The sequence below is a fragment of the Mauremys reevesii genome, linkage group 1 (genome assembly GCF_016161935.1).
Source record: "Mauremys reevesii isolate NIE-2019 linkage group 1, ASM1616193v1, whole genome shotgun sequence".
NCBI classification, from domain to species: Eukaryota; Metazoa; Chordata; order Testudines; family Geoemydidae; genus Mauremys; species Mauremys reevesii.
This window is the reverse complement of record NC_052623.1, coordinates 170907047-170919242: the sequence shown is the minus strand read 5'-3', so window position 1 is coordinate 170919242 and position 12196 is coordinate 170907047. Positions and strand designations below refer to the sequence as shown.

The window sequence follows — 12196 nt, the reverse complement described above, 5'->3', positions numbered from 1 at the left end:
CGCACATGCGCACTCTCTCGCGGACGGAAGGGGGCGCTCCTGGACCATGATCCCCACCCCGCGGCACCCGCACGTGGGCGCGCGCGGGCCCTTCCGCGAGGTGTACGCGCCGGCCGAGGACACCTACCTGCTGCTGGACGCGCTGGAGCAGGACGCGGCCCAGCTCCGAGACGCGGGGTGCGAGCAGCAGCCGCGGGGGAGGAGCCAGGGGGCGCCGCGAGCACGTGGCGGGGGCAGCCCGGCAGGGTCCCAGGGTCTGCGGCGCCGCCGGGCCGGTGGGTGCTGCCCCGCCGCGGCCGAGTCGCGTAGCGAGCAGGGGCCGCCTGGTGCGGGGTCCGCTGCAGCGGGCGGGAAAGAGGCCCGGATTGCCCCGGCTAGGGCGACCCGCCTGTCACAGTGCAAAGCGGGGACCCACGCAGGGGCCCTGAGACCCCCAGCCCCCGCCATGCCAGAGCCCATTCAGGGAGCCCGGGCTGCCGTGGGGAGCCCTGTCCTTGGTGGGGGCTGGGGTACCCAAGAGCAGTTATTGGCCTCTGTCCCTGCCCCCTCCCCCCCGACCCCATGGTGCACTACCAAGGGCAGGTGGAGGGTCCAAGGCGCCCCGCAGCAAACTGGGCTTCCAGGATAACTCTCACTACAGCCTGGCCAGCTCTGGCGTCTGGTCTGGGGCAGGGCCTCAGGGGAAAGAGGAGGAGCAGGAGGTGGGGCCTTGTGAGTGGGGGGACTATTTGAGAGACCCTCCTCTCACATATACTGGAAAGAGGCAGGTGCTGCCTCTGAGCCTTGGGCAGGCACAGAGTGATGCTATGGGGAATCCAAGATAAATGTTGTCCTGGAGTAATTTAACCTGGCACTGGGACTTGAAATTTACATTTGGGGACTGTCCCGTTCAATTAAGGATGGGTGGTTACCCTACTCAGAGGTCCAAGTAGTTTCAGTAAATAATGTAAACATCTGCCGGGTTTCAAATTACTGTGGTAATTTAGTCTTTGGCGTGATGGTCAGTTTTTCCAGAAATGATGTTGCACAAACATAATTAAATCAGTTTTACTCTGTGAGGAGTGGAATGTTTTTAATTTATTGAAATATAGAATCGACTAGAACTTGGTCCTGTGTTGCTCCTTTTCGTACTCAAAATATCTCAAAGTGCATTGCAAATATAATTTAAGTTGAATGGGATCCATGCAATGAAATAATCTTGTTGCTTGTCTTGAAATTTCTATTATTTATACATTTATACAGCCAGCTCAAACAAATGTGGACCCTTTAGAATAGTCACTGGGATATGTCTACACTGCAGTTGGGAGTGAGCCTCTGGACTCAGGCTAGTGGAACTTGAGCTAGTGCACTAAAAATAACATGGACATTGCACCTCGGGCAGCAGCTTGCGCTCTCAAGCCCACCTGATCCCCTAGATCTGAGCTTGGGTGGCTAGCCTGAGTCTCAACGGGAACCACAACATCCACACTGCTATTTTTAGAGTGCTCTCTTGAGCCCTGCTAGTGCAATTTTGTCACCAAATGCATTGTGTAGACATATCCTTGGGATCCCAAGTTTCAGTGTGACCTGCTCCAAACTCTTATGCCATGGCTGCTTGGTGGAGGAGGTGGAGATGTGTCTAGAACTGCTGTTGTCAATGAATGCTTCCTGTTAACAGAGGGAAGGAAATCTACAATGTGCCCCAGCGGGGGCTGTGATAAGTAGGAAATATTTTGATTCCCCAGGGGACACAAGTTATCACCGGAGAGCTGTCAGTCAGCACATCGCAGATCATATGGCACACCACTCAACTTGATCTTGAGGGCAGTATGACCAGTAAACTTCATTATTAGTGGAGTCTCCAGTGGCTGCAGGTTTGACAGCATTGCCTGATCCAGACCTGCATATGTCTGTCCTAGATACTCTTGTGAAGTGGGTATTTTAATCATCATAGAATCATAGAATCTCAGGGTTGGAAGGGACCTCAGGAGGTCATCTAGTCCAACCCCCTGCTCAGAGCAGGACCAATCTCCAACTAAATCATCCCAGCCAGGGCTTTGTCAAGCCTGACCTTAAAAACCTCTAAGGATGAAGATTCCACCACCTCCCTAGGTAACCCATTCCAGTTCTTCACCACCCTACTAGTGAAAAAGTTTTTCACTTTGTACTAATTATTTTTATTTAAATTTAGAGTTGAGATCTCCCTTGAAGTAGGAGCTGGATCAGGTGTGGTTTCAACATTTCTGGCTTCCATTGTTGGACCTAGTTCATTGTACATGTAAGTATTATAATACCATTTTTTTAGATTGTTGCAGCTAATAATATAAGAATACGTCGCTCTTACAATATGTAGTGCTTTTCATTTCAAAATATTTTACAGTCACCAACTATGTAGAGAAGTATTATCTCCATTTTACAAATGGATTTCTAAAGACATTTAGATTCCTATCCCTCATTGATTTCAGTGAGAGGTTAGACACCTAAATAGCTTAGAAAATCTGGCCCTAAATTACTTGCTCAAGACCACCTATTGGTTTGGTAGTAGAGCCAGGGCTAAAGTTCTGAAATTCCTTCTTCCTAGTTTGAGCTCAGTCTGTAGTCATGTTGTCTCTAACTTTACTCATGTGAGTTGTTCTGTTGAGCTGAGTGGGAATACTCACATGTGTAACATTAAGCAAATGCACAAGAGTTTGCAGTGACGGGCCTCACTGAGTACCTATTATGCAGTGCCATAGTTGAAAAGGCAGTCTCGTTATAAACACTTGTTTTCACAGACAACATCATTTTAGGCTGAATTTCTAATGTCTGTTCTGAGCCCAAATTTTGTTTGAAAGTCTGGTAAAATTCTCTTGGCCTTTTGAGTTATATGAGCACAAAATGTAGAAAACTTTGATATTATAGTATGTTGCATTGCTTGAGAAATAGTATGTGATAATTTAATTCAAGACAATTGTAATGCATCCACAGATGAGGACAAAGTTATAGTTATGTCTGAGCATGCATCCTTAACTTTAGCATTTCCTTAACTTTTGAGTACTTAGGCACCCTTAAAGTTTTCTTAGCATAGTGTTATTGTATGAAATTTAATACATTATAGTCACAGTATGAGTAACAAGAATCGTATATTCTTTTTAAAGCTTGGATGATGATTATTCAGTAAGGCTATGTCTACACTGCAAGATGGGGTGAAAATAGTGGGTATGTACTCAGCATAGCTCAGTTACACCTCTGCTGCTGCTACCGTAGTTATGCTGCTATTTATACTTGTGCTAACTGGATGAGAGCTAGCGTGAGTATGTGTGTGTGAGCAGGGGAATCACATTCATTAACACAGGAGGCTTGATGTTACATCACATAATAGCATTCACATTCTTACATTCATTTTTTAATTATATCTTGTAATGTTGATGTGATATGAATGTTTTGCTTTCAGATGTACAGATATCAACCCTATAGCAGCTTCTTGTACCTTGGAGACAGCTGTACTTAACAAAGTTCACATTCACCCAGTAATTACTGACTTGGTAAGATACAAGTTCTTATAACTGGACCTTTTGATAGTTTTGCAATTCTTACAGTGTACAGTGGGAGGTTTGCCTGTAACCATTCAAGTACTGTCCCTTCATGCTGAAAGAAAGACATGGGGCAATGGATATGTTTTAATTAGGCCACAGTTTTATTCAGTTAACATATCCGGGATTACCCAACAATAAATTGTACAGCAGGTCGTCATTATTTCCTTAATTGTTTCCACCTACTCGGGAGGGCTGCTGTCAGCCCTCCCCCTTTCTCAATCTGGTCCTAGCCAGCCTGTTGCTGGGATCCCACTACCCTCCCCTCGTATGAGGGGTTAAGCGGGGTGAAAAACAAGAAAGGGATTGGCTCCCCGCTGTACCTCATGTTAGGAGCCCCAGCATTCCTTCCCCAGCTACCTAAAGGGATGCTTTCCTCTAAATCCACTTCCATATCCATTTAATCTGAGACCCGTATTCCCTCTATAACGAGCACTGGACACATTTGTTACTAAGTGGTGACATTTTGACTTAACTTCCTCACCTACCCCACTGGGTCCCTTATCTGCTGTGGAGAAGATGGAAAAAACCTGCCCCACCTCATCCAATATGGTGGTGAGGAGAAAATTCCTTTCCAGCTCCAGAAGAAGTTGTTGAGTAGCGTCATGCTCACAGCAGATCGTGAAGAAACCAAGTCCTACTCGGATCCCATCACTGGGAGGGTGGGTGTGCCAGCCTGATTGCAGTGAGAGTGTGTTTCTCTGGAACTATGCAGAGTATAGTTTCCCCCAGGCACATGAAAGGACAGTGTCCCCCTTCTAACCTGGTCCAGCCACTTCCTGTTGTTCCCTGCTCTGTCCTGGTAAATTTTACCTTCCTGCCCACCCTGTTGCAAAGGGGGCCCAAATAGGGGCAACAAACCTGCCAGCCAGCCAAAGAACCCAGCACACTCGGGGGCAATTTACAGCCATATGTTAGTAAGGCACAACAGTCTGTTATGCCACAATATATGAGTATTTGTTTTATTAAATTTGTAAAGTACTCTGGTGGATGGCAGTAGCTTAGACACTGTTGCAAGCTTACAGAAAACTAAGTAAAAACTGATCACAGCGCCCACTGTTTCCTCAAAAACTCATGCAAAAAAAAACCTAAATAGAAAGGTTGATGAAAAGAGAGGGACAAAACAGCTGATAAGGGACCAAACTGAATCTGAAAAGAAAATATACTTCAAATGAGACTCTAAATCAGTACAAATATAGAGCAAATACTGCATAATCAGGGATTGGATTTGAAACTGTGAGCACCTGGAGCTTTCTTATTAATGTTGTCCCTATGACAATAATGCTCTGCCAATGCACAAGTCTAAATGTTTTTTTGTTATAAATTCTGTTTGCTAATGATTTAAAAACAAACAAACTTCCAAGCAATGCGTTATGGGAAACTAAGTTTCACCTTTTCCTCCGTAAGCTCTTTTAAATTGTAAAAAAAAAATCTTGAGAATTTAAATTTAATGAAAGGTGACAGATTGCCAATAATTAGAATTAGCTGAAATAAATGAACGCTTCATTTGGGAATTGGACTGTACACAGAGGCCTGTATGAAGTAGTTGATGAACAGCTAACAGATGATAAACTTTTAATCACTTCTGAACTGGGATGGATATGAATCTGTAAGCAAGCTCTTTTAATTAGTATAGGTTTTTCTTTCATCCTCTTACTATTCTGTATCTCTAGTTCATGTTTTGGGACCCTGTTGTGTATGTCATCATGCAACAAATTTATATTTTTACTTGTCCTATTCTGTGGGCTGCCCTTGCACATTGAAGACTGATTTAGAGGCTGAGCTATTCAGAACCAAAGAGGACAGTTTAATGCATTGCTGTGAATGGGAGGTGAAACAGGAATGGTCCCAACTCTACTTACTTTAATTTATAAAAATATGAAATGATCTAACCCTTCCTATGAGGAATCACTTGCAGTATAGTCATCCTAGAAGAAGGGATGCTTGATTTGATAGAGAAATAATCTAGTTCCCTTATTGAGATAAATTCCTCAATCTTGTAATTTGCCCACTTATTAAACTGATTATTATCTCGCAGCCAGGACGTCTTTATTATTATCTACTAAGTAACGTATGTATTCTGTAATTAACATGTATTTAAAACATTTGCTTAGTAAGGGTCCTTGAAATAATTTTTTTCATATTGTCTATTATTGACTTTTGGTTTTGGTAACTAAAAAGATAAGAAAAATAGATAGTGCCAACGTGGTCACCATTTGTTGGCTGGCTAAATTTATGGGAAATTGCACAGATTTGTGTTTTACAAAATGTTTACCTTGTACTCCCAGAAAATACAGAAAATAACAAAGAAGTATCTTAGTTAACAGTCTGTTTTGGCTTAAGTCATTTTAAATAAGTCAGGTTTTCATAGTTAGGTACAGGACACTTTCTATATCTCAATAGTGTATTACTGTTCGTAAACCTATTAATTTTCGTCCTGTCTTGATAACGATTGATTATATTCAAAGCTTAATCTCTCATTTTAGTCCCATATATGACAAATCTGCAGTCTCACAATACCTGTTGTATAATGAGAAGTGGAAATGTGTGTTCCTGTCGTAAATAAAAAATGTAGCTAATAAAAGAACTGCCTAAGTAAAGCTAACTTGTTTCCTACTTCAATTTCATCTCTAGGTCACAGGATTGTTACCGAGATTAAATGGGAAGGTTGATCTACTACTGTTTAATCCACCGTATGTGGTAACCCCTTCTGAAGAGGTAGAGATCACTGAGATTTGAGGCGATGCAATGTAAAAACAAAAAAAAAAACAAAAAAAACCCCAAAAAAACTTCTGCAGCTCAGTGGATATGAAAAATTATTAATTTCTGATATGATAAATTGGTTTGTAATATCCAGTTGTCAGACTACTGTGTCCTGAATTGCAGTGCTTTGAAAAAGTAGTGAGGGGTCATGTGGCGCCAATGGTGATAGCAGAACTGTTTGCAGTAAATATGAATCATTCACCTTACTGCACTTTCTGCATAAGAGATAAAAGACACTAGTGACCACAGTTCCACAAAATACTGCTCCATCATTGCTGGGGCTATTCTGTAAATCCATGTCTACACAGGGATACTTAGGAATCACTAAAGGTCTGAAGTCAGGGCGCATAAATTAAAGCATGCTTAATCCCCCATGTCAGTGCACTTATTCAGGAGTAAAGTGGCTTTAGTTCTGTAACTCTGATTAAGGGTTTGTCTACACTTAAAATACTGCAGTGGGGTAGCTGCACCGCTGCAGGTGCACTGCTGTAGCACTTCAGTGAAGATGCTACCACACCAATGGGAGGGCTTCTCCCATTGGCATAGGTAGCCCAAGAGGTGGTAGCTGTGTCAACAGGAGCACCACTCCTACCGACATAGCGCTGTCTATCCCGGGGTTAGGTCAGAATAACTACATCGCTCAGGTGTGTGGCTTTTCCACGCCCCTTGAGCGACGTAGTTATACTGACATAAATTGCTAGTGTAGACAAAGATACAGTGAATTAATTCTACTTCATTCCTGAATGAGAGATCCACTTAGAGGTTTAACCTTGCTTTAATTTATGTGCATTGACTTTACACCTTTAGTTGATTTGCCTTAACTTTCCTGATTATCTGCATGTAGACAAGCCCTAAGAGATTTTCATTTAGATCTGTCAGATATTTTCTATTTTCACAAAATCAGAATTTTCAGGGATGAGCATCTTGGCTCTCCCCTCCCATGGCAGCCTGCCCAAAGGCTCTTTCTGCCTGCACAGAGAAACAGAAAATTGACATGAGGCATCCAGCTGGGCAGTTGGCAAGCTGAAAAATTCTGTTTTAGTTCTCCCAAAATGGAATTGTTCAGAATTTCTGGCTTGTGAAAAATCTTGAGCTATTTACTTTTTTGTCCAAAATTGGGACTACATTTTTCCAAAACCTCAACATTTTCTATGGGACAGAAATTCCTTTTTCTGGACTGCTCTAATTTTAGTCTTTCATTTGTATTCTTCAGGACTCTTGAGTCATGTCTACACTGCAATAAAACATGAACAGGTGGCCCATGTCAGCTGACTTGGGTCACAGGGCTCAAGATGCAGGGCTGTAAACTGGAGTATATAAAACCGTGAAGGGGGAGGTTCCAAGAGCTCAGGCTCCCGCCCAAATCCAAACAGCTACACTGCAGTTTTATAGCCCTGCGTCCTGAGCCCAAGTCAACCGACATGGGCCAGCCACAAGTGTTTTATGGCAATGTAGACACATCCTTGGTGTAATTTATGTGAATACTTTCCGTATGCATCTAGAGGAAAGTATATGCTTTGAATGTTACAAAACGTGTCTATTTCCAAACAGTGTCAACAAAGACCTTCTTTAAATCTAAACAGAGCTCATCTATTTGGAGGATAAGTCTGAAATTTGGCTTGTATGCTGCATAAACTAAACTGCCATGTAGCAATTTTACGATTGAAATTATTTTAATTAAACAAGCTCCTTAGGATAGGGACTGTGGTGATTCTCTTCCTAACGTGTCATGAACATATATGGCACTCTATAGTTGTATGTAAACCATTAGTAAAAAAATCATCTTCCTTTAATTTCTCCTAGGTAGAAAGCCATGGCATAGAGGCAGCCTGGGCTGGAGGCAAAAATGGCAGAGAAGTAATGGATAGACTTTTTCCTTTAGTGCCAGACCTGCTTTCAACAGGAGGATTATTCTATTTAGTTGCAATTAAAGAGAACAACCCAGGTAATAGAATCCTTTGGTTTGCTAAACTATATGTTACTAATGCGTACATGAAAACTATGAGCACAAGACTAAGGTGCTATAACTAATCAGACATTGCCACTATTACGCAAGAATGGGAAACTTTGAATTGAGTAATATCTCAGAGAAATGAGAGGGCCTGTACATGGCAGTAGGAAGTCACACTTGGTTAATAACAATTATTAGTATGGAAGCACTTTGGGCTGGAGTCTCAGGGAGGACTTGGTTGAGCATTGCAGCACCCAACTTTTAGGCACCCTTCTGCTAAGTTAGGCAGTCAGGTTCCCTATACAATGCACTGGGAGACTTAGGTGCCTAAAAAAGATTCACAGAAGTCAGCATGCTAAACCAGCCAATAGGAAATGACAAGGAGAGGGGTGTGGCCTAAGCCCTGTCTCTCAAAGGAGTTACATGCCTAACTCTGGCCTTAATGGAGGCACCTCCCTCTACTTGGAATTCATAGTAGTGAACCCTCTCCTGGAGTTGGGTACCTAAGCCAGGTCATCCCTTTTTGAAGAAAAATCAAGGTAATGGTGGTAGTGCCTCCTTGCATGCCCAATAGCCCAGTGGTTAGAGCATCACCCAGGATGTTGGAGGCACTGGTTCAAATCCCCACTCTGGTGGATTGGGAGCAGGGACTTGAACATGAGGCTCTCACTTCCCAGCCGAGTGCCCTAACCACTGGACTTTAGAGATTCTCTCTTTTTCAATGAATAGTTAACTCTTTTATACAAAGTGGAGAGGAGAAAGGAGAGACTGAGAGAGGACCACCCCAGACTAGCCCATTGCCCAACAGTTAGGGGACTGATGTGGAAAACCCACATTCAATTCCCTATTCCACAGTAGGCAGAGTGGGGATTTGAACCCAGGTTTCCCACATCCCATGTGAGTACTCTAACTATTGGGAGAAAAGTGTGTGGGAGGGGCAGCACTGCCTCTTCCTCAACTGTGTCTTGTGCGGGGCCCAATCAAGTAGATGTGCTCTGTGGCAGCCTCTGAGCATGTGTACTGGATTGCGCTCGGCAGGTGAGCTAAGTGAGGGAATGCTTTGTGAATCCTGCTCTGGCTTAGGCATGAGCCTAAGGTGCCAAGCTGCTTGGTGGTGTCAGGGCTGAGGCAGCTGAGCATGTGCCCATTGGCTGAAATTTAGGCACCTTGGGGACTTCACCAGTGAACACTGAGGTGCCTAGGGACTTTAGGCTACTACTACTTTAGGCTACTACAAGGTTAGGTGGCAGCTGAGCCGGGATATGAGGTTTTAAATTTGTGCTTAGACACTTTACACGATAGCCCCACTTGTGAATCCTACCCTTTCTGGCAGTTTTTACTGTATGGTTTTCAAATTAATTTGTGCGCTTTGTACACATCCTTTTATCAGAGCTTCTGCCTTTATAAAACCTTCTTTGTTCAAGCCACTACTCAGTATATGCAGGGAAAAATACTGTCCATTACAACACTGACCCAAGTAGTATGGGAAATAGGGGTTTCATCTGCTAAAGTGAAACTAACACTGAAGTGTAGAATTACTCCAGGGCACTCCCACATTTGAACATTTTCAGACAGGGCTCAAATATCAGACTTGTAATTGTACTCTGCTGGAATTTTACCAAAAAAACCTAAACACTCTTCAGTCTCCCTGGTCACTCAATTACAGATCTAAAAGTCGCAATTTTCCAACAAAAAAATTTCAAAAACAGACTCCAACGAGTAACTGCAGAACTGGAATTAATTTGCAAACTGGACACCATTAAATTAGACTTGAATAAAGACTGGGAGTGGATGGGTCATTACACAAAGTAAAAACTATTTCCCCATGCTAATTTTCCCCCTATTACTCGTGCCTTCTTGTCAACTGTTTGAAATGGGCCATCCTGATTATCACTAAAGTTTTTTTTTCCTCCTGCTGATAATAGCTCATCTTAATTGATTAGTCTCATTAGAGTTGGTATGGCAACCCCCATTTTTTCATGTTCTGTGTGTATGTATATCTTCCTACTGTATTTTCCACTGCATGCATTTGATGAAGTGGGTTTTAGCCCACGAAAGCTTATGCCCAATTAAATTTGTTAGTCTCTACGGTTTCACAAGTACTCCTCGTCCTTTTTATTAAGTACTTGAAACCTGAGTATAGTGCTGAAACTTTTTTTAATTGAAGCAGTTAGTTAAGATGGGAATATTAAATCATTATACTATGATTCTAACTAATTTGCAGTTTCAGTATAACTGCACTTAACTCATTTTGGATTTTCTGTTAATATATAGAATATTAAAAGCATACATGCACTTAAAACTTTGAGCACCCTTTTTAATCTTAAACTTATTTATCAATTCAATTAAGTACTTAGTATATTTTTCAAAGACATTAAAATCCAACATTTCCACTAGTAGAAAGCCAGGTTCATTTGGTTTTGTTGGATGACTGCTTTAAAAATTGTTCTAATCACCTGAAGGAGCATGATGGATATTTTATGAGCCTATGTAATCTTTTGTTTTGTAATTTGCTTTTAGCAAATAAATCAGTTTAAGACAGGATGGGCTTTTTTAGGTGGTGATTAACACAAACTGAACTGTAACGCTGTACATTTTTAATTACAGATGAAATTTTGGAAACAATGAAGAAATATGGTTTAAGAGGTACTAGAGTACTTTCTAGACAAGCAGGAAGAGAAACTCTCTCAATTCTCAAATTCAGCAAGTCCTGACGACTGCTCTTAAATCTTTAAACATCTTCAGCAATGGAAGTTAAACATGAATGGTGTTACAATGGTCAGGCTATTTTGTGATGATAAACTATAACTCAACAGATTTTGAAAAAAAAAATTATCCTGTCTCCTGACCTTTACAGGAAAATTAGCAAAACTTTCCTTGTTGTTCCCTTAACCTGGCCGTCAACCCACTGTGATCTGTAATCAGTGAGGGGGCAGTTGTTTCTGGACTTGGTTTTCTATGTAGCATAGTGGAACAGTAGCTGAAATGTAAACTTTAAAATGGGGAAATTCATTGGTATGTATTTTGTTTTATAACTGGAATATTTTTGTGATCATACTTGTTAACCTTTGTCGTTCATTATGGGGTTCTCAAAACAGTGTTCTTGCTTTAGTACTTTGTCTTATGGTACTTATTCTGTACAGATATCTAGTTTAAATTAGTATTTAAGAAGCCACTGATCTTGAGGTTAATGGCCTCAGTCTTATATTTTGCACTTGTTGCAGAATCACCAAAAGCCTAGTGCATAGAAACTAATTTTGCTGACATAGTCGGAAAACTCTTGATCTTATCTTGCTACTGTATTATTGCTATGAATATTCCAACGGATGTACCCAATATGGAGTTCTGCTATATGTCATCCAGGGTCTTTAAGCTAAATGCTATGGTGGGTTAATAAACAATGTAAAACATTCAGTTCAATTTAATTAATTTTACAAAATTCTTTTAGGGTGGAGACTAATTTTAGACTATAAAAAGGAAGGTTTAGTTTAAAAGTATTTTCAGTAGAGCCTAGCTGTCACAGTATAGAAAATTAACAAGTGACGGTTCTTTATAAAGCACGTCCATCTAGGACTATGGTATGATACCATTCTTATACTAACGCACCATAAAATATATGGGATGGAGACTTGTATGATCTGATCATCTCCCTATATTTAAGCCTCTTCATTTTCAGTTTAAACTGATTTTTATGGAAAAATTCCTGGATTTTACAAAAAGTAGTATTCATTTTTTTTCTGATTTCACCCTATTTTTGTATCATTCAAATATATAAAAAATAACTTGCTTTATTCAAAAATACAATACATTGCATGAGATATGTATTATGACAATGCATTAGTCTGGGTGTCTATGCAAAGCTGCCTGTTGAAGTAAGGCAATGTATTAGTCTAGAACAGAGGTCAGCAACCTTTCAGAAGTGGTGTGCCCA

At 41.4% G+C, this 12196-nt stretch overlaps 1 protein-coding gene across 2 annotated transcripts; it reads left to right on the top strand.

The window, feature by feature from the left end:
* N6AMT1 (N-6 adenine-specific DNA methyltransferase 1) lies at positions 1–11685 on the top strand. Of its 2 annotated transcripts, XM_039520759.1 has the most exons (6): positions 4–177; positions 2171–2257; positions 3413–3503; positions 6186–6269; positions 8118–8259; positions 10873–11685. In XM_039520759.1, the coding sequence occupies exons 1-6, from the start codon at positions 47–49 to the stop codon at positions 10977–10979; spliced, it is 642 nt and encodes a 213-aa protein (XP_039376693.1). In that variant the 5' UTR covers positions 4–46; the 3' UTR covers positions 10980–11685. The 2 variants fall into 2 exon arrangements, with proteins under 2 accessions (XP_039376694.1, XP_039376693.1); XM_039520760.1 differs by lacking the exon at positions 6186–6269 and having other exon boundaries at positions 1–177.
* The last annotated feature ends 511 nt before the right edge of the window (positions 11686–12196 follow it).

Coding starts and splice junctions, on each gene's coding strand:
- N6AMT1 (XM_039520759.1), top strand. CDS start 47: ATGATCCCCACCCCGCGGCACCCGCACGTGGGCGCGCGCGGGCCCTTC. Junction 6,270..8,117: donor TGGTAACCCCTTCTGAAGAG/GTAGAGATCACT, acceptor AATTTCTCCTAG/GTAGAAAGCCATGGCATAGA. Junction 8,260..10,872: donor AATTAAAGAGAACAACCCAG/GTAATAGAATCC, acceptor TTTTAATTACAG/ATGAAATTTTGGAAACAATG.